The 23,045-nt window shown below is 46.2% G+C and overlaps 1 protein-coding gene across 2 annotated transcripts in view; it reads right to left on the reverse strand.

Moving 5' to 3' along the window:
* The window catches only part of LOC137368709 (fructose-1,6-bisphosphatase isozyme 2-like), a 58,032-nt gene that overhangs the window by 22,808 nt on the left and 12,179 nt on the right, over positions 1–23,045 (reverse strand). Inside the window, exons 4-5 of one of the 2 annotated variants that reach the window (XM_068028879.1) lie at positions 10,821–10,961; positions 9,025–9,162 (exon numbers count right to left, since the gene is read on the reverse strand). In XM_068028879.1, the coding sequence (XP_067884980.1) occupies positions 9,025–9,162; positions 10,821–10,961 (279 nt within the window). The remainder of the gene's footprint in view (positions 1–9,024; positions 9,163–10,820; positions 10,962–23,045) is intronic. The other variant, XM_068028880.1, reaches the window with a different exon arrangement.

A 23,045-nucleotide genomic window follows, 5' to 3' on the forward strand; every position in this document is an offset into this window, starting at 1 on the left:
CAACAGTTTAAAATCAACGTTCATATGACAAAATAAATATGCCTCATTCTTGGCAGGTGGGGGTCTGCATGACACTAGGCTTCCTAAAGTTGGTTGTAAGTGTTTTGGAATGTCTTGAGGTTGCTAAAGGCATTACATACATGCATGTTCTTTCTTTTTGTGATGCAGTCAGTAATTAGATCATTGAAATATGCTAAGTCACAAAATCTTGACTCAACAAATTCACTTCATACTGTTTGCTCCCTCATGACTCACTGAACATACCAGAGTTTCTTTTAACATTTCCTCCCTCAACTTTTACTAGTTTTATTTCTTGTCTTCTTGTAACTTCAGAACCATTTTAATAGAAGGTGTAATCTTATTCAGCACTTGCAGTATTTGGCCTGTGCAATTTTAGTTGGTGAGTATCAACAGCATTGCCAGTATCAAACCCAGTAGAAACAATAGCGCAGTCTCAATCAATGGGTGGGAATCAGAAAGCTTCCCGATCCAATATGGATTCAGACACAGCTGTCCTCTTTCCTCTGTCTTGTTTGTTTTCTGTATCGAACCTTTTGCTGAGTCCATTAGGAAGGATGCGGGCATAAGAGGGGTGACAATCCCAGTCAGCGGAGGCACTCAGGTAAAAACTGTCCTGTACATGGACAATGTCACTGTCTTCTGCTCAGATCCGCTGGCGTTTGCACACAGATGAGCATCTGCGACCAGTTCAAACTGGCCTCGGGAGCCAAGTCAATCACGGCAAGAGTGAAGCCATATTCTTTGGGAACTGGGCTGACCGATCCTTTGTCCCCTTCACTGTTAGGTCAGAATACCTGACGGTGCTGGGGATATGGTTCGGAGGGGCTGGGGTGTGTGCCAAAACCTGGAAGGAGCGAGTAGCTAGGGTACACCATAAACTGAGCATGTGGGAACAGCGATCTCTCTCCATTGTGGGTAAGAACCTGGTCATCAGGTGCGAGGCACTGACGTTGTTGCTGTATGTGGTGCAGGTCTGGCACATACCCCACTCCTGCGCCGTGGCGGTCACCCGAGCCATTTTCCGCTTTTTGTCTGGAGATCTAAAATGGACCAGGTCCGGAGGGACACAATGTTCAAACCTCTGGATAAGGGCAGGAAAAATGTACCCAATGTCGTACTCATCCTGAGGACCACCTTCGTGTGCGGCTGCATCAAGCTGTGCGTAGAACCCCAGTACACAAACACCAAGTGTCACTACGTGCTGTGGTTCTATCTGTCCCCGGTGTTGCGAAGGATGGGTCTGATCACATTGCTGTGGAACACTCCATCCAGTTGGACCGTGCCGTACCACCTATCCTTCATGGGAAAGTTTCTGCGGGAAAACACCTTTGACCACCAATCCATCAGGCAGTGGTCTGCCTGGAATGTCCTCAAGGCCCTTCGAGAAAAGGAGATGGTGGATCCTGTCGGATGGTTCCCCGAGTAGACTGCCAAAGTCATTTGGCAGAATGCCTCATCACCAGAACTTTCAAACAAGCACCAAGACATAGCTTGTAGTGAGAATGGCACTCCCCGTCAGATCCTTCCTGCACGCCTGGAGTCTCGCCCCCTCCACACGCTACCCTCGAGGTGACTGCGGGGGGAAGAGACAGTTGCCCACCTCCTTCTGGAATGTGTCTTTGCAAAGCAGGTGTGGAAAGAGATGCAGTGGTTTTTGTCGAGGTTCATCCCAAGAAGCTCTGTAACACAGGAGTCTGTGCTCTACAGGCTGTTCCCAGGGACGCACATCGAGATAAACATCAACTGCTGCTGGAGGACCATCAATTTGGTGAAAGATCCTCTTTGGTCTGCCCGAAACTTGCTGGTCTTCCAGCGCAAAGAGTTGTCCACGACCGAGTGTTGCAGACTGGCACATTCCAAGGTCCAGGACTACGTGCTGAGGGACGCACTAAACCTTGGGGCAGCTGCTGCACAGGCTCAATGGGGAAAGACCACTGTGTAAGATCCTCCCACCAAAGTGAACTGAGGGGTTGGACCCATGGGAAACACCAAATATGAGTTTGCTGTAAAATGTACATGGCAGGTAAAATGGAATGGAAAGGTTGTGAGGCAACTCACTCCTATATTGAAGAAAACTGATTTCCTTTGTACTTTTTGGAATGTCAACTTGGTACTGTTTTGAACTATTTTGCAATGTATTTTTTACAGATTTTTGTGAATAAAGTATATTTTGGAGAATAACATGTAGAAACAATGGCCGAATTTTGTTCTCACAGTGGGGGCTCCACTCATGGGCTGGAAAGTAGGGCAACCCCGCTTCGGCGGTAGGCAGGACGTGGAGCTGCATTTTATGGGGGCCGGCGGGCAATTATTTGGTTGCTGTCGGAGCTGCCGTCCCTGTTAAAGACAGCTGCCCGCCCCCACGAGCTGCCGGATTGGAGCTGCTGGGATTACACCTGGAAGAAGAGGACGCATGGAAAGATACTGCCCTCCCGACCAGGCAAACCGGGTCTGGGGGTGCCGGAGTAAGCCAGGCAGGCCCTGTTGTGAGTGGGGGGCTGTCACTGCCGAGGGGTGGGGGTGGGGCGTGGGGTGGGAGTGACCAATGCTTCCTTGGGCCAAGTAGTGCCCAAATAGGAAGGCCATGTCCCTGCCCCAGCTATGCCCCACGTGGCAGAGGGCTCACCTTAAGTGGCTTAATTGGCTTCTGGGTGGGAGGGCCACCACCTACCCCTCAGCTGGCAAGATGGCATGGCGGCAGGAAGACAATGGGCACTCCACCCTCCCGCCTTCCCTCACCGGGGACCACCGTGCTCAGCCCCCAGCCCGTCCCTAGAAGGCTGGTAAAATCCAGCCAAAGAGGTTTTCTTGTTGGTGGGGGAATCAGTAACATAGATTGGAGAAACCTCAATAATTAGAATTGGCAACTGGGAAGGCACAGTGGGTTAGACACTGGGTTTTGGCCACTACTACCTGGGTTCAAATTCAAATAAGATCATGTCTTTCTCTAGTAAGTTGTAAGGGTCCCACAGGGAATAAAAGAAAAGAAGGATAGGTTGGAATTTAACGGTGAGGACATAGCCCTGCCCACCAGCTGGAAAGCCGGGGGTGCCCCTGTCTCCACCAGGCCTGGACGCAATGCTGCAGTTTTGCATGGCTCAGGTCCGTAACTGACTTCAGTCAGGGCTTTCACCCCTTTGAGGAAGGAGGTCCTGCCTCCAAGATATGCTGGCCAATCAGAGCGCCAGCAGCTCATCAGTCCCAGCAGCGCCACCAGGAGCGGTGGCTATTGCTAGGTCTGCACCTAGCAAGAAGAGGAGAATAAACGCCACCCTCCAAAATGGTAAGTGGGGGACAGCCTTGCTGGGGCAATTGGCTAGGTCCTGGAGATGGGGATGGTCAGAGTCTAGGACAGTGGTCAGGGGCAGCCCATGTTGCTGGGGGGGCCATCCATGGGGCACAAGGTGCCCAATCCGGTGCACCCCATCCCGAGCCCACAAGGAGAACTCAAGGATATAAGAAATAGGAGCAGGAGTAGACCATATGGTCTATCGCTCCTGCTCCGGCATTCAAAATGATCATGACTGATCTTAGGATTCAACTCCACTTTCCCGCCTGCTCGCCATATCCCTCGATTCCCTGAGAGACCAAAAATCAGTCTATCTCAGCCTTAAATATATTCAACGATGGAGCATCCACAATCCTGTGGGGTAGAGAATTCCAAAGATTCACGACCCTTTGAGTGACGTAATTTCCCCTCATCTCGGTCCTAAATGATCAGCCCCTTATCCTGAGACTGTGCCCCGTGTTTTAGATTCCCTGACCAGCAGAAATAATTTCTCACTGTCTACCCTATCCAGCCCCTTTAGAATCTTACATGTTTCAATGAGATCACCTCTCATTCTTCTAAACTCCAGAGCCTCTCATCATAGGACAACCCCTCATCCCAAGGACCAATCTAATGAACCTTCGCTGCACTGCCTCCAATGCAAGTAATTCCTTTCTTAAATGTGGAGACCAAAACTGCACAGTATTCCAGATGTGGTCTCAGCAAAACCCTGTAAAATTGTAGCTCTACTTCCTCATTCCTGTACTCCAATCCCCTTGCAATATAGGCCAACATGCCATTTGTCATTCTAATTGCTTGTTGTACCTGCATGTTAACTTTCTGCAGTCCTTGTACAAGCACACCCAAGTCTCTTTGAACATCGACACTTACAAATTGCATACCTTTTAAAAAATATTCTGCTTTTCTATTTTTATGACAAAGTGCATAGCTTCACACTTCCGTACATTATACGCCATTTGCCATCTTGTTGCCCACTCACTTAACCTGTCCACATCTCTTTGCAGCCTCTCTACATCCTCCCCACAGCTTACATTTCCAGCGAGCTTTGTATCATCAGCAAACTTAGATACATTACTCTCTGTCTCTTCATCTAAGTCATGAATATAGATTCATGAATATAGATTGGAAATAGCTGAGGCCCCAGCACTGATCCTTGCAGCACTCTACTATTTACTGCCTGCCAAATTGAAAATGCCCTGCTTATACCCACTCGTTGCTTCCTGTCTGTTAACCAATCATCTATCCATGCTAATATATTACCCCAACTCCATGAGCCCTTATCTTACCAATTAACCTTTTGTGTGGTACCTTATCAAATGACTTTTGGAAATCCAGGTATACTACATCTATCGGTTCCCCTTTATCTACCCTAAAAGTTACATCCTCAAAAAAATTCTAATACATTTGTCAAACAAGATTTCCCTTTAGTAAAACCATGTTGACTTGTTCTAATCATACTTTGCTTTTCTAAGTGCATTGTCAAGACTGTTAATCTGTTAATTGTGTATCAAATGTTTGATTTTATGCAGGTGGAGGGTGTTAATTGGGGTCTTACTTCTGCACTTATAAGCAGACACTTAGTGAGACTCGTGTAGGGTTTGAGTGAGGAGTTATATGTTTGTAATCCTTGTACTCTATACAATAAAGGTGAAACTGAGTAAAGATAGGCTCCAGCATTGTCCTTCCATAACAAGCTTTTTGGAGTTTAACATGGTAGCAGAGGATGGTTGCCTAAAGCTGAAGTTTGGAAACTAGGAATTTTGTTTTTTACATAGAAAGCTAAAATTTCATGGGCTATTGTGGAAAATATGGCAGAAAGCAAGTGTAAATTGTCAGGGTATGATTACTCTCTGATGTTCTCTGAGTCTGAACCAGTGGATGAATGAAGTGGATATGTGGACATGGGTTATATCTCTACCAAAGAGAAAACAAGGAATGGCCTTGGTGTTGTCACTTCCTACCAAAAGTATGGGCGGCACAGTGGCGCAGTGGTTAGCACCGCAGCCTCATGGCTCCAGCGACCCGGGTTCAATTCTGGGTACTGCCTGTGTGGAGTTTGCAAGTTCTCCCTGTGTCTGCGTGGGTTTCCTCTGGGTGCTCCGGTTTCCTCCCACATGCCAAAGACTTGCAGGTTGATAGGTAAATTGGCCATAATAAATTGCCCCTATATAGGGACAGGTGGGGATGTGGTAGGAATATGGAATTAGTGTAGGATTAGTATAAATGGGTGGTTGATGGTCGGCACAGACTCGGTGGGCCGAAGGGCCTGTTTCAGTGCTGTATCACTAAAAAAGAAAAATCAGAAGTAAAGTGTTTTGTGAACTGGATGCTCGTCAGTTGGATACTGATAAAGGTTTGGATCTTATGTTAGAATTCTTGGATGAAAATTTACAAGAAAGATGACCTGTTGAATGCGTATGAGGCATGGACAGACTTTGATAGATATGGAAAACAAATGGTTAGTTATTCATTTGAGGAATATATCATGAACTTTAACAGACTGTATAGAAGATTGAGGAAATTCAATTTGGAAATCCCTAGTTCGGTGCTAGCATTTAAATTGCTAGATTGTGCTTGGTGTCACATATGGACAGGCTCCTGGTTCGAACTGGGGATTGGTTCTTGGGCAAAGACTTCCTGTTGGATCAAATGGTCTGCTGCCTTAAAGAAATTCCTGAGGAAACAGTCATTTCCTGCAGCCCTGGTAGAACAAACAGGGCATTCTGTGGTGACACAAAGAATGGAGGACTCAATGCTCACTAGATTTTGAAATGGTCCAGATACTGGAAGAAGGCATAAATAAAATGGAAGAGTTAAAGACAGGCGGAATGAGGATGAAAGCACCTTTAGCAGGCCTGACTATTACAGTGGAAGACAGAATGGGAACAGCAATCATAGGTGAATAAATTCCAGGAATGCCCAATGTACAGTTAATTGGTGCTTCAGATGTGACTCCAATTATCATTATGCAATGAACTGCCTTACGTAGAAGGGCAGAGTCCTCAAAATAAGAAATGACGCAGAGAATTCTGAGGCAGAAGAGGAAGATACTGATGAATCTGAACGAGTTGTACTTGTCACAAGGTGTTTTAGTCCTGTGATGTTAGTGTTAGTTGCAGATTCGTTCAACTGTGCTGTATTGAACAGTGCTTGCATGTTGACAGTATGTGGAACTGATTGGTTACAGTGTTATCTGGATTCACTTAATAATGAGGATCATTGCAAGGTTAAGGAGTATAAAAGTACTACCAGCTTTAGGTTTGGTGATGACAACACATTGAAGTCACTGAAGAGAGTAGTAATTCCATGTAAAATAGCTGGAGTAAGCCACTTTATCAGTACTGATGTAATCTCTAGTTAGATACCTTTACTGTTGAGTAAGCCTTCAATGAAAAAGGCACAATGAAACTTGATATGGAGCATGATAAGACAATTGTTTTTGGAAAGTCAGTGAATTTGCAGTTTACCCAGTCAGGGCATTATTGTATACACTTAACAAAACCTGTTGTTTCTAGTCACAGTGTTAGAACAGTATTAATGGCATCAGGTGTTAAGAATCAGAGATAAAAAGAAAATTGTCTTAAAGTTACACAGACAAATTGCTCACCCTTCTTGTCAGAGATTAAAAACCCTGCTAAAGGATGTCGGTGTGATTTAAGACTATACGTGGATAATAGAAGAGATTAGTGAAAAGCGTGAAATCTGTAAAAAGTATCAGAGGACACCATCATGTCCTATCATCAGCCTTCCATTGGCATGTGATTTTAATGAGGTAGTTGCCATGGATTTAAAGGTGTGGGACAATGATAAGAATATTTTCATTCTACATTTTATAGGCCTAGCAACTAGATTTAGTCTTTCTACAATAATAAATAGCAAGGACAAAAGGGCAATTGTAGACAAAATTATGGAGAAATTGATAAGGACTGAACTTGGGGCACCAGCTAAGTTTCTGACTGATAATGGAGCGGAATTTGCGAGTGACATGTGTGAAAACATGAACATTATGGTTATGAATACTGCAGCTGAAACTCCTTTCAACAATGGGCTCTGTGAAAGGAATCATGCAGTGGTTGATGAAATGCTGCATAAAAGCTGAGCTGACCAGCCAAACTGCAAGTTGACAACTGCCATGGCCTCAGGTGCTGAAGCACCCATCCGCCACTGGTAAAATATCAGCGGCGGCGGGAAAAGGCCCATCAGTGGCAATTAATAGGCCTGCGGGCAGGCCGTTTGCCACCTCCCCTGCCGCTGGTAAAATAGTAGCAGTGGTGGGTTGGCGACTGGCCTCCTCGCCCGCTCCTGGAGGGGGTGTTAAATTCAGGCCAAAGACTTGCATTTATATAGTGCTTTTCATGACCACCAGATGTTTCAAAGCACTTTACAGACAATGACATACTTTTTGAAGTATAGTCGTTGTTGTAATTTAAGAAACGTGGCAACCAATTTGTGCATAGCAAGCTCCCAAAAACAGCAATGTAATAATGGCCAGATAATCTATTGCTGTAATAAAAGCAAAATACTGCGGATGCTGGAAATCTGAAATAAAAACAAGAAATGTTCCAAAGAAGGGTCACTGACCCGAAACGTTAACTCTGCTTCTCTTTTCACAGATGCTGCCAGACCTGCTGAGTGGTTCCAGCATTTCTTGTTTTTATAATCTATTGCTGTGTTGTTCAATGAGGGATAAATGTTGACCAGGACACAGGGGATAATTCCCCCGCTCTTCAAAATAGTATCATGGGATCTTTACACCCACCAGAGCAGAAAGATGGGGCCATGATTTAACATTTCATCTGAAAGTGCAGTGCTCCCACAGTACTACACTGGAGTATCAGCCTTAATTTTTGTGCTCAAGCCCCAGAGTGGGACTTGACCCCTAAACCTTGTAACTTTGAGGAAAAAGTACTGCCAACTGAGCCACAGCTGACACAAGTTTTGGGACTAATACAAATGCAATAATACAAAAGCAAAATGTGGATGCTGGAACTCTAACAAAAACAGAGAATGCAGGAAATTTGAAAAAAGGCAGAAAATGCTGGAAATACTCAGCAGGTCAGGTAGCATCTGTGGAGAGAGAAACAGAGTTAACATTTTGTCACACAGACCTGAAATGTTAACTCTCTTTCTCTCCACAGATGCTGCTTGACTTGCTGAGTATTTCCATTATTTTCCGTTTTTGTTACAAGTTTTGGCCAGGCAGGTATGGAGTGCATAGCACATAATTGTCCTTAATTTGGCACTAGGGGGATACATTTTCCCCTTAGCTCTCCCAACATAGTGCTTTTGTACACTGGCAGCATATATTGAGATTTTTTATCCATGTGTACTCACATTCCCAATATGCATTCCTGATGTGCCAAGCTGTATTGGGAGCACTAAAGATGAAAGTCAACCTTTGGTTCTTTTCTTTCAGAGTAAAAGGAACCTCTGAATCCAGCCATGTTATAACTGACTCAAGAGTGCTTTGTGCCTGAAATGGAAGATGGTCCATTCCTCAACATTAATAGCCCTCATTTCAATGAGCACAAAGTCACACAAAGTTGAAAAACCAGGAATGAGTGGAGTCGTTTTCAAACTTGCCAGACACATCCTTTGGCCAGGGCAGTGACTGTTAATGCAAATCACTTGTCAGACTTAATTGATTTGAACCTATTAGCTTTGAATTTTGATAAAATTACTGAAGCTTCCCTTTAATATATTAAAATTCATACCTCAGGGAATTTTTTCTTCTGGATATATTCTGTGAGTGCAGGATCAAAGTATTTGGCATAACCCTCATTCAGACTGTATATACTTCCCTTCTTCTTTATTTTCACATTCCTTTCCACAAGAATAAATTCACCCACAGCCTAAATAAAGGAAGAGAATTATAGTTGTTAATTTGGGTTTAAATAACCAATTAATCTGAAACACATTTACTTTAAATTAATTTTACAATTAACAGAACTAATTATCAATTGAACCTCAGCAAATGATAATTATTTGAATTAATTTTATATATTTTAATAACTTTATTTTTAGAATTTGGTTTGTAAGGATATGTGATAGCAATAGGAGACGATGGGTGGGTGATGTCAGAATGCCTCTGTGTATGTTCACCTAAGGCGGACAAAGAAAACCACAAATGTAGAGAGCCAAGTGTAGAAGCAACTGGGTATGTTTATTAAGTTTCAGTTCTCTTTATCTCCCATTTTCCTGTTCCTTTCCCAAAGGTGTTGACTTCTTGTTGTGGTACCATTCCCTGGGTACCTGGCATCTTCTGGTCATATGGTCATTATTCATGTTTGAGTGTCCACAGTGAGTTTTGGATGTCTATTTGCCCAAGGGGGTGGTGGGTGGGAGAGGTGCAGGGAAGAGGGGCACCTATGAGGAAATTTTAACTCCAAAAATGGGCAGGTTTGGATTAGGTGGGAGGTTAAAGTGTTAGAAATCTGAATCCTGACCCCAACCCAACCACTTCCAGTTTTAACAGAGGCTGGTGGCAGGGGGTGGGGTGCAGGCTGGCAATTTAACTATTATAATGAGGCTGCATGACTCATATTTATGCACCATTTTAAATGGACTGAACTCTGAGGTTAACTTCTGGGCAAAGAATCTGTCAGTGATGCCAGACTCACACTCTCAAAACTCCACAGCATGTGGAGAAACCCTGACTTTTGGGTTTCCACACACTACTAGGCACCCCCTCCCCACCGATCACCACTCCCGGCGGGTCAAAAGTTAAATCACCCCATATTCTGTTTCAATAGAAACATGCTGTAAGTAGTTTTGAAATAATGCCAAATGAATAGGCAGTAAGGGTTTTGGTTCATCCTAATACACTTAAGAAAGACAAAGAAGGAAGCATAATGCATAATGGCAGTGTATCCCTCAACAAGCACAAGTTTGATCCCTATGCTAATGTGCTCCCAGTTTCAGTCAATTGTGTGGGGAGGAGATAGCTTACATCCAGTCTCATGCCCACCTCCATCCAGAGAGAGGAGAGAAAATCAGCTGGAGGTTTCCTAGTACTTTCTTGTGCACCTCCTGGTGGCTGGGCAAGAGCAATGCAGGCCGTCCTTTTGGCCGCAGAAAGTGCATGATGGGAGAACCAGCAAGGGCAGCATATCAGAGTGCAAAGAGAGTGACACAGAAAAACATTCTTGCTTTAACCAAGGATGTCTTATTTTGTTGGTTCTGCTTCAATTATTTGTTTTATGAATAACTTCAGGTCCAAGTTTTATTTCATGCTTCCAGTGGCCACGTTTGCCCCACCCCATCCTAGAAAATTGCTGTTTTCTTTTACTGAATTTGCTGTTAGAGTTTTGTGACGATCTGAACTGAAGCTCTAACTTCATAAATTCACATACATTCATATATATTTTCCACCAACTCCCATTCTCAGAATAATGCAAAGACGACTATTGTGCAATATTTCATTTTGGATCATTCTACTGACACAAATACTTGCAGGTAGTGCATTAGGTCACAAATGGTGATAGTTCTATGGGTACCATCAGCTACATACTGGGTCCAACATGAAGAAGTTGACACCTTGCCCTGTGGAGAGCGCGACTAGGGTAGCACTGCCATAGAGTGCGTATCCAGCAGCCACCATGTTTCGCCCAGGCTGAAGAGCATCTTTCTCAGTGCACTGCTCTGCAGAATCCTGCCAAAGCAAAATAAATGGTCAGTTACAATGGAATCTATTGAAACTAAGTGATCACTCTTCCAGAAACCCGAGAAAATAAGGGCGAGGTGCAGTGACTAAGTAAATATGACTAATAATTCTTACACAAGAATCATCTGCCTGTGTCACGTTAAGATTATTTTTGTCTTAATATTGATGCAATAACAAAATTGCCAACTAGTGTATTAATAAAAGATTCAGAATTCTGACCTAAATTTCTGGCCTTAACTTTCCTACATTTCTGCTCCATTGTCAGCAGATGGGATATTCATCCACCCACAAGTTACTCCTTGACCATGTCTCACTTTCAGGGGATCAGGGCCATTTAAATATTTCAGACAGGTATCTGTGCCATTGATGGTCCGGCAGGGACACCAATCTCGGGGGAGTAGAAAACTCACTGGTGTTTTTCCACAGTGCAAGTGTGCATTGTCCAACTGAATATTTTTATTAAGTTTGTTGTTTTTCAATAGACCAGGGTCTGTTGTGCAATTAATCACTTTATAATCAACTGGTGTAGGGAAAAAGTCTTCAAAATTTGAAATACCTCTCAAGAGCAACAGTGGTAACTATGGACAAATAAACATCTATTCTGCCCATCGTTGCTAGGGCGGGTGATGTATTTCCTTCACTTGCATATTGTTATCCTATGCCTGGCCAAATGTGGAGAGGCATATGATGCGACTACCCCCATAATAAATAGAAATTTTGATAGGTGAAAATGAACAGAGACCCAGAATAATCAAGTTTGCTCCAACTTCAGTTTCTGCTTACCAAGTCTGTTGTGTTTTCATGCTGATTTAACAGAGGAAATTTGGGGCAATTCTCCAAATTTCCTCAGAGATTCTCTGAATTGTATCATTTGAAGCCCAATCCTGTTCCCACCAACATTCACAGAAATGCACTTTAAAGTAGGAGTTTTTAGATAGTCATTGTGTGCAGGAACCCTGGATGATTTTCCCCCCTCTCAAAACAAGAGATCCTGAGGCCTATATTAGTAAAATCAACTAACTCAGCACAGCCCTGGGATTGAACCAAATACTTTTCCAGTTTTTAATGTTTAGCTGCTCACCAGAGAAATTTGATGAGTCATTGTGGCTGCTTCTTGAATACATATGACCATGCAGATATTGGACTGGGTTTCAAAGTCAGCAGTGAAACAATCAAAGAAAGATGACCACAAAGATCTAATGATCTCTATGGAATGGATTTCACCTTTTCTGACATCAGTTTGAATTGGGCACCAAGAAAAAGGGATCTCCAGGCATCAAGCAGCAACAAGGTTATCAAGGAGGGTAAGCAGCCAATCACATTGAAGTATTCTCACAAACAGAAAACCAGGAAGTAAAAACCACTGAATCCCTTCACTTTTAATTTTACATTTTACAGATAGTGAATTAGATATAGACCCAACTCACTCTTAGAAATCATTAGGGACCACAGGTGTGATAACTTAAAACCTAAATCCCATTGCTTATCAAAATGATTGCCATTATCAGTCCATTCCTGTACAGTGGCTGCCTTTCCCTTCCTTGCAGTAGTTTACTCCATACTTACCATGGTTAAGGGTAAAAATATCACAAGAAGAAATAAAAAGTTACATATAATAGAGAAAAATATCTGGATAGATATTGAAGGCCTCAGCACACTATCCAGAAAGTTGATGTTGCGTGAGTGCATGAAGACATGTTATTAACATAATTGACATGTGTTCCCCATACAATAACCCCAGGTACAGGGAGTTCAGTGATTGAGTGGGGGGAAAGCAGTCAGGATATCTAGTGAAGCAGCAGCTCCTGCAGGACAGCTTAAGTGGAGGTGCCCAGTGGAGCAGCAAATCAGAAATTCATCCCGTGAGCAATGCAGGGACAGAGCTCAGAGGAATGCTGCCCCATTTGAAGATGTTTCAGGAGTTGCAGCAAAAGAGGTCAAAGTGGAAAGACTGTCAGGGTCAGTCTCTGAAATGTCTAGATAGCAGTGGCAGAGCTAGAAAATGCAATTTACCATGCCATATTCCTGGGAAGATTGCTGAATTTGCCTGCTCAAAGGTATATGACCACAGGATACTTGCCACAGTCAGATTACTCAAAAACTGGAATTGCTGAGGTCAGCTGCTGGCACGGTCCAATTAAAAAACTCTTTATTTTTGGATTGATACCAACTACATGAGACCCATGATTCTTGAAATGGTGGCACTAACACAACAGTGCAACAGTATAAAAATAAATGAACTCAGCACAGTCTGTGGACCCTCCTGGTCTACATAGATTAGTCGCACACCTGCTGGTGCATTTATAATGTAGAGGAAGGGGGGAAGGAAGGCAGAACACTGAGAAAGCATCTTCTGATTAAATGGATTTTCTGCTTGTATAAAAAAAACTACAGTGCTTTTCTTAAACCTAATTATAAAGAACAGGGCTGACTTTTGTTCAAATACTGAGAGGCCTAGAACACAAGAGGGCTTTATTCAATCCGATCAAAACAAATAAAAACATGTGAAAAATAAAACTTGTGTGTCAAACCTCTCCTAACTCTTTTAATAATGTCTCAGTTTGCCTTATTGTGAGTGAGTTTTGCTCATGTTATTTTTTCAGTAGGGGTGTTTGAGGTCTTCTTCTTTGGCCTCCTTGTCTCGAGAGACAATGGGTAAGTGCCTGGAGATGGTCAGTGGTGTGTGGAGCAGCGCCTGGAGAGGCTAAAAAGGCCAATTCTAGAGTGACAGGCTCTTCCACAGGTGCTGCAGAAAAATTTGTTTGTCGGGGCTGTTACACAGTTGGCTCTCCCCTTGCGCTTTTGTCTTTTTTCCTGCCAACTGCTACGTCTCTTCGACTCGCCACACTTTAGCCCCGCCTTTATGGCTGCCCGCCAGCTCTGGCGAACACTGGCAACTGACTCCCACGACTTGTGATCAATGTCACAGGACTTCATGTCGCGCTTGCAGACGTCTTTGAAGCAGAGACATGGACGGCCGGTGGGTCTGATACCAGTGGCGAGCTCGCTGTACAATGTGTCTTTGGGGATCCTGCCATCTTCCACGCGGCTCACATGGCCAAGCCATCTCAAGCGCCGCTGACTCAGTAGTGTGTATAAGCTGGGGATGTTGGCCGCCTCAAGGACTTCTGTGTTGGAGACACGGTCCTGCCACCTGATGCCAAGTATTCTCCGGAGGCAGCGAAGATGGAATGAATTGAGATGTCGCTCTTGGCTGACATACGTTGTCCAGGCCTCGCTGCCATAGAGCAAGGTACTGAGGACACAGGCTTGATACACTTGGACTTTTGTGTTCCGTGTCAGTGCGCCATTTTCCCACACTCTCTTGGCCAGTCTGGACATAACAGTGGAAGCCTTTCCCATGCGCTTGTTGATTTCTGCATCTAGAGACAGGTTACTGGTGATAGTTGAGCCTAGGTAGGTGAATTCATGAACCACTTCCAGAGCGTGGTCGCCAATATTGATGGATGGAGCATTTCTGACGTCCTGCCCCATGATGTTCGTTTTCTTGAGACTGATGGTTAGGCCAAATTCCTTGCAGGCAGCCGCAAACCTGTCGATGAGACTCCGCAGGCACTCTTCAGTGTGAGATGTTAAAGCAGCATCGTCAGCAAAGAGAAGTTCCCTGATGAGGAATTTCCGTACTTTGGACTTCGCTCTTAGATGGGCAAGGTTGAACAACCTGCCCCCTGATCTTGTGTGGAGGAAAATTCCTTCTTCTGAAGACTTGAACGCATGTGAAAGCAGCAGGGAGAAGAAAATCCCAAAAAGTGTGGGTGCGAGAAACAGCCCTGTTTCACGCCACTCAGGATAGGAAAGGGGTCTGATGAGGTGCCGCCATGTTGAATTTTGCCTTTCATATTGTCATGGAATGAGGTGATGATACTTAGTAGCTTTGGTGGACATCCAATCTTTTCTAGTAGTCTGAAGAGACCACGTCTGCTGACGAGGTCAAAGGCTTTGGTGAGATCAATGAAAGCAATGTAGAGGGGCATCTGTTGTTCGCGGCATTTCTCCTGTATCTGACGAAGGGAGAACAGCATGTCAATGGTCGATCTCTCTGCATGGAAGCCACACTGTGCCTCAGGGTAGACGCGCTCGGCCAGCTTCTGGAGCCTGTTTAGAGCGACTCGAGCAAAGACTTTCCCCACTATGCTGAGCAGGAAGATTCCACGGTAGTTGTTGCAGTCACTGCGGTCACCTTTGTTTTTATAGAGGGTGTTTGAGGTAGGCAAGCAGAAAGGGCAGTAAGCCCATTGTGGTTATGGATAGACTACTCAGAACAAACCTTAATGATCAAATTACAACTCAAGTTTCCCCGATGGATTAGTGAGTAAAATCATTACCTAGTATAATAGCCGAAAGTCTCAAGTCTGATCCCCAATTTGTCAGGTGGTCTCAGCTAGGCTTCCAGAACTTGTGCAACATTTGGGGCTGAATTTTTGCGTTGGAGATGGGAAATGGAAGTCAGGACTGCTTCACGAGCCCGAACTCATCTCTGGGGGGGTAAGTAGATTAAAGTCATGATTTTCGCAGGGGCATCCTGTTAATTGAATTGGAGTCAGGTTTGGTGGCCAATTAGAGGCTACAGGGACAGGACTGGAGGCTGCCATTTAAATCTGGAGGAAGCAAGCCGAAGAGTTTCTGTGAGGCTTGGAGTGGACTGAAATGTGCAAAGATGGCATGGCATTGGAAAGCCAGTGGCCTGGCACCTGGGGCAGAGCTACCACCCCCCTGTTTCTCAGATAACAATCTGGAGGTGATGCTTGCGGCTGTGCGGGAGAGGAGGGAGATCCTGTTCCCTGAGGGTAGCAGGAGGAGGCCATCCATCCAAATTAAACAGGCCTGGGTTCAGATTGCTGCCAGCGTCAATGGCAGAAGTGTAACTAGAAAATGCCATAAAAGGTTCAACAACCTCATATGCTCTGTCAAGGTCAGTGTAATGCCCAACCCTCAGGACAGGTCTCAGAGCTTGCACCTTCCAGCAGACACTGCACCTGAGTACCCTCTGGGCGCATGCTGCCCCTGAACATGGGAAGGGTGTGTGCCCAGGGCACATAATGACCACACAGAATGGATCAAAGTCATAGCACTGCTGAGGACCCATCAGCACTGGGACATGCAGCATCAAATGGATAGGGGCAGATACCATTGGGCCATATAGGACATCAGTGCCTTATCTTGCTCTCTTTTGTTCTTGCAGGAAAAATGGGCACATAATGCCCAGGGAAGGATGCTGATGGACAGTGGGGTTCTATCCTACCAAATGATAATGCCAATGGAGGAAAGAACAATGGAGATAGCCAGGATTTTGGACGAGATTGAAGTTGAGCCTGGCGAGATGGAAACCCATGGTACAGATGGTGATTACAGAGGGTGAAGTGCTCAATAGTGTGGTGCAGTGACCTCCACCCCGTCTGGTAGCGTGTGCCGAGCGCTGAACTGTATTGGGTAACCTCGGCTTCTGCTCTCCTAGGCTGGTTCTCCTGATCTCTTCTTGTGTCTCCCACAGGTGCAGGTGTCTACCCAAGGACACCCTCTGCTTCTCCCTCTGCGGCCCCGAGGAAGCTTCCAAAACTGAGGAAGCACCGTCACAGCTGACAAGTGCATCATCCACCAGTGCAGATACCTTAGTGGGTCCTGGCACGCATTTAGATAGGGTGAGACTGGGTGAGGCGCATGGCACAAGTGTGTAGGAGGCGCCAGGGGCAGAGGCAGCTGTGGGCAGTTCCTCTTGGAGGAGGGAGGATAGACACAGCCCTGCTCAGGTTGACACAGATGTAGGGTCTCAGGAGTCACAAGAAAGAAAACCCTACCTGGAACAGCAACAGCAGACAGGCCCCCACACGTCAGAGTTCCCTAAGGCAGGGCAAGGTCATTAGCTGGGAATAGAGGAGTCCATCCAGCTCATTTGTGCAACAATGGCTCAGGGCTATGAGCACATGAGCTTCTCCTTTGAGAGAGCATCCGACCTCATGGTGAGCCTTATGCGGCATCACTCTGGGTGGGTGCAGGAGCAGCACACTGGCATACACAGGATGCGTGCCACACTGTGTATTCTGGAGAAGTTAGAGGCGCTGGTGGCACAGAGATGTCTGGAGTTGATGCCAGCTGTGCCCCAGCTAGTGTCCCCCTCCAGCCGTCCAGAGCACCAGCTGAGTATGTCACCAGGGAGGATGATAGTGTCACTCCTCCAGGGGTGCCTTCATCATCCTTGGTCTCCTCGTCTTCACTGACAGGGCCAAGTGATGGAGGCTGCCCCTGCAATGATGCAGACGCAGCAGCCTCTGGAGATGCCCCGACGGGTACCTACATAATGAGGACCACTGCCACATGCATCTCATCTGTAGGCAGAGACCAGTGAGAAGGCTGCCTCCACTCCTCTGAGGTCACAAGGAGAGCATCGCATAGCAGTGGCCATGCACGGAGGCCACTGCGTTGCACGACGCACTAAGTGGATCACTGGGGTGTCTTCATACTGTCTATGCGCACCTTTTCCCTTTGTTATCATTTTATAAATAATAACAATTCAAGATACAACTCTGAGTCTCTTTTTATTGGCGGTGCGACAGGAAAAGTGATAAGAGGTGGTGAAGGAGATCAAGGAGAGGGTAGAGGCCCAGGGCACATGTGCATCCTTCACTGGTGGTATGAGTTTAGATGCTCCAGCCTTCGTCTTCAATGTCTGTGTCATCTCAGTCATCTTAGAGACCATTGCATCCCATGCCCTTCATCCTGGGTCAGGTGGATTCAGTTAAAATGTTTCTGAATCAAATGATCTCTGACGTTCATGGCATTCTGGTGAAACTTTCTTGCCCCGTGCTGTGGCCAGCCACTTCCTTGGGCAGCCATAACACCTCAGTGTGCAGCATCATCCCCGTTTGCCTCCAGTTCTTCCTCCTCTCTCACCCCCTGCTCCTCTTCTTCCTCCAATGAGCAATGCCATTCCAAGGCCTCACCATCCTCAAGGCCCACTCCTCTCTAAAGTGCCACATTATGAAGAGCACAGCAGACCACCACAATAACCAAGATCATTGCAGGGTGCCACCCAAACGATCCAGGCACTAGAACTGCATCTTCAGTTACCTGATCGCCTGCTCAATGATGGTGCTTGTGAGCAGATGGCTTCGGTTGTATTGCCTCTGTGCTTCTGACTGAGGTTTTGGTACAGGAGTGAGTAGCCATCTGTTCAAGGGATATCCTTTGACCCCGAGGACCCATCCAAGGATTTTGGGGGTTGGAGTGAATATCTGGGGCAGCCCGGACTTCCGGAGGATGAAGGAGTCATGGCAGCTGCCAGTAAAGCGAGTACACAACTGGAAGATGCTCTTGTGGTTGCAGACCAGCTGAATGTTGAAAGAGTGGAAGCCCTTCTTGTTGATGAATCTCACTGGGTGGTCACTTGGTGCCCTGATGGCCACATGGGAGCAATCGATGATGCCCTGCACCTGGGGGAATCCACGATGGTGACGAAACGCAATACCCTCTGTCCCTGCAAGGCCTCACCTGTTGTGAAATGAATGTATTGTACAGCTCTCGCAAAAAGGGCATCAGTGACCTGCAAGACAGAGTGGTCTGCTGCTGTTAACGAAATGCCACCAAGATCTGCAGCCAATCCTTGGAAGGAGTGAGAGGCGAAGAAGTTCAAGGCCACAGTGACTTTGACAGCTACTGGCAGGGCATGGCGACCGGTGCTGCGAGATGTGATGTCTTCGGTGACAAGCGCACGGATGTCTGTGACCATCTGCCTGAGAGGCGCAGTCTCCTGCGGCACTGAGTCTCAGTTGTCCCCCGGTAGCTCCAAATTTGGTGGTGAATCCTATGTGGAGGGTATGGCCTCCATGTCCTTCCTGCCCTCAACCCTCTACTCTGCCCTCCTGATGCCCGGAGGGTGCTGCTCCTTATCGCCACTGGGCCCAAAATCTGAGAGTCGTGCCCCCATTGCCAACTGCTGCCTTCCTGTTGCTCAGTTGATTGTCCAGTTGCCTTTGGCTGCTTTACCCCCTGCTCGTCTACCCCTATGATGCCAGGAGGTGCACTGCCCATGCACTTACTGCCCAGTCTCCCTGTCACTTGTGCAGTGCCAAGGGTACCTGTCTCCCAATGGCCGAATCCCTCTCTGTGCAATTGAAACTTTTATGCCTCCGAACTGATTCCCTGGAGTAGCCATGACTGGCTTCCCACTCTGTACCCATCTCCTTTCACCTGGTCTGCCCCAGACAGTGCGTGTATCCCGTGTGCCCCCATGAAACTCTCAAAAACTGGCCTTTTTAAAAATATTTTATTTTTTAACCATGTGCCTGCTTTTCATGTTGCTGCTCATCATTTCACTATTAACAGTCTCTCTGGACTAATGCTTTGTCTTTCACCACAAGCATTAACACACTCTTTGCCTTTGTTCCAGGACAGCTTTGTTATTTAATCACCCTCTGCCCTATCAAACACCTTCCCCTTTGTTCTCACCCCACTCCCCTCCCCTTCACTTGCTTATAACCTAATTCTTTTCTCACCTTTGCCAGTTCTGATGAAAGATCACAGACCTGAAATGTTAACTTTGCTTCTCTCTCCACAGATGCTGCCAGACCTGCTGAGTATTTCCAGCACTTTTTGTTTTTGACCCAAAAACTAATCTGGTCAGTGTCAGATTGCTACTTGTGAGAGTTTGCTGTCTGCAAATTGGCTGCCACATTTCCTACTTTATAACAGTGACGACACTTCAAAAGTACTTCACTGGCTGTAAAGGCTTTTTGGATGTCCTGAGGCTGTGGGAGGTGCTATGCAACTGCAAGTTCTTTCATTCTTTTTCAGACTAGTCAAATGCCCACTGTCTCAGTTCACACATTAGGCATGACCATTTGTGCAAGATAGCGAAGGGTCACTGCTGCCTATTGAACTGTATCCAGCATCTGACAGCAGCTTAAAAAAGGTAGAGAACAAAGCTAGAGAGAGAACGTGTTGTGTAAAGAAACATATCTGGTTAGAGCTGAAGTCCTGGACTGATCCTTTTCAGATAAACTATGTGATATATCTACTTGTAGCAGTTATTTCACTTAAACCTTGGATATTATTACAGTTTCTTAGAGTGGATTTTAGTGATTTTTGAAATTCCTGCTTTGGTTATTGAACCACTGGATACATTTCACTAGTTGTAAATTAATAATTGATATTACTGTCCTTAGGCTCTTGTGTAAGGATGCCTCTTTTTTCTTATTCATTCATGGGATTTGGGCATCACTGGCTTTGCCAGAATTTATTGCCCATCCCTAATTGCCCTTGAGAAGGTGGTGATGAGATGCCTTCTTGAACCGCTGCAGTCCATTTGGGGTAGGTAGACCCACAGTGCTGTTAGGAAGGGAGTTCCAGGATTTTGACCCAGCGACAGTGAAGGAATGGCGATATAGTTCCAAGTCAGGATGGTGTGTGAGTTGGAGGGGAACTTGCAGGTGGTGGTGTTCCCATGTATTTGCTGCCCTTGTCCTTCTAGTTGGTAGAGGTCGCAGGTTTGGAAGGTGCTGTCTGAGTAGCCTTGGTGCATTGCTGCAGTGCATCTTGTAGATGGTACACACTGCTGCTACTGTGTGTCGATGTTGGAGGGAGTGAATGTTTGTAGATGGTGTGCCAATCAAGCGGGCTGCTTTGTCCTGGATGGTGTCTAGCTTCTTGAGTGTTGTTGGAGCTGCACCCATCCAGGCAAGTGGAGAGTATTCCATTACACTCCTGACTTGTGCCTTGTAGATGGTGGACAGGCTTTGGGGAGTCAGGAGGTGAGTTACTCACCTTAGGATTCCTAGCCTCTGACCTGCTCTTGTAGCCATGGTATTTATATGGCTACTCCAGTTCAGTTTCTGGTCAATGGTAGCCCCTAGGATGTTGATAGTGAGGGATTCAGTGATGGTAATGCCATTGAATGTCAAGAGGAGATGGTTAGATTCTCTCTTGTTGGAGATGGTCATTGCCTGGCACTTGCATGGCACGAATGTTACTTGCCACTTATCAGCCCAAGCCTGGATATTGTCCAGGTCTTGCTGCATTTCTATATGGACTGCTTCAGTATCTGAGGAGTCACGAATGGTCCTGAACATTGCGCAATCATCAGTGAATATCCCCACTTCTGACCTTATGATTGAAGGTCATTGATGAAGCAGCTGAAGATGGTGGGCCTGGGACACTACCCTGAGGTACTCCTGCAGTGATGTCCTGGAGCTGAAATGATTGACCTCCAACAACCACAACCATCTTCCTTTGTGCTAGGTATGACTCCAGCCAGCGGAGGGTTTTCCCCCTGATTCCCATTTACCTCAGTTTTGCCAGGGCTCCTTGATGCCATACTCGGTCAAATGCTGTCTGGATGTCAAGGGCAGTCACTCTCACCTCACCTCTTGAGTTCAGCTCTTTTTTTCATGTTTGAACCAAGGCTGTAATGAGGTCAGGAGCTGAGTGGCCCTGGTGGAACCCAAACTGAGCGTCACTGAGCAGGTTATTGCTAAGCAAGTGCCGCTTGATGGCACTGCTGATGACACTTTCCATCACTTTACTGATGATTGAGAGTAGACTGATGGGGCGGTAATTGGCTGGGTTGGACTTGTCCTGCATTTTGTGTACAGGACATACCTGGGAAATATTCCACATTGCAGGGTAGATGCCTGTGTTGTCGCTGTATTGGAACAGCTTGGCTAGGGGTGTGGCAAGTTCTGGAGCACAGGTCTTCAGTACTATTGCCGGAATATTGTCAGGGCCCATAGCTTTTGCAGTATCCAGTGCCTTCAGTTGTTTCTTGATATCACGCGGAGTGAATCAAATTGTCTGAAGTCTGGCATCTGTGATGCTGGGGAGTTCAGGAGGAGGCCGAGATGGATCATCAACTCGGCACTTCTGGCTGAAGATTGTTGCAAATGCTTCAGCCTTATCTTTCGCACTGATGTGCTGGGCTCCCCCATCATTGATGATGGGGATATTTGTGGAGCCACCTCCTCCAGTTAGTTATTTAATTGTCCACCAGCATTCACGACTGGATGTAGCAGGACTGCAGAGCTTCGATCTGATCCGTTGGTTATGGGATCGCTTAGCTCTGTCTATCGCATGCTGCTTATGCAGTTTGGCATGCAAGTAGTCCTGGGTTGTAGCTTCACCAGGTTGACACCTCATTTTGAGGTATGCCTGGTGCTGCTCCTGGCATGCCCTCCTGCACTCTTCATTGAACCAGGGTTGGTCTCCTGGCTTGATGGTAATGGTAGAGTGGGGGATATGCCGGGCCATGAGGTTACAGATTGTGGATGAGCACAATTCTGCTGCTGCTGATGGCCCACAGCGCCTCATGAATGCCCAGTTTTGCATTGCTAGATCTGTTTGAAATCTATCCCATTTAGCACGGTGATAGTGCCACACAACACGATGGACGGTTTCCTCAATGAGAAGGTGGGACTTTGTCTCCACAAGTACTGTGCGGTGGTCACTCCTACCAATACTGTCATGGACAGAAGCATCTGCGGCAGGCAGATTGGTGAGGACGAGGTCAAGTATGTTTTTCCCTCGTGTTGGTTCCCCCACCAACTGCCGCAGACCCAGTCTAGCAGCTATGTCCTTTAGGACTCGGCCAGTAGTGGTGCTACCGAGCCACTCTTGGTGATGGACATTGAAGTCCCCCACCCAGAGTACACTTTGTGCCCTTGCCACTCTCAGTGCTTCCTCCAAGTGGTGTTCAACATGGAGGAGTACTGAGTCATCAGCTGAGGGAGGGCTGTACGTGATAATCAGTAGGAGGTTACCTTGCCCATGTTTGACCTGATGCCATGAGACTTCATGGGGTCTGGAGTCGATGTTGAGGACTCCCAGGGCAACTCGCTCCCTACTGTATACCACTGTGCCACCACCTCTGCTGGGTCTGTCCTGCCGGTGGGACAGGACATACCTGGGGATGGTGATGGCAGTGTCTGGGACATTGTCTGTAAGGTATGATTCCGTGAGTATGACTATGTCAGGCTGTTGCTTGACTAGTCTGTGGGACAGCTCTCCCAACTTTGGCACAAGCCCCCAGAGGTTAGTAAGGAGGACTTTGCAGGGTCGACAGAGCTG

The sequence above is a fragment of the Heterodontus francisci genome, chromosome 4 (assembly GCF_036365525.1).
Source record: "Heterodontus francisci isolate sHetFra1 chromosome 4, sHetFra1.hap1, whole genome shotgun sequence".
In the NCBI taxonomy this organism is placed as follows: Eukaryota; Metazoa; Chordata; class Chondrichthyes; order Heterodontiformes; family Heterodontidae; genus Heterodontus; species Heterodontus francisci.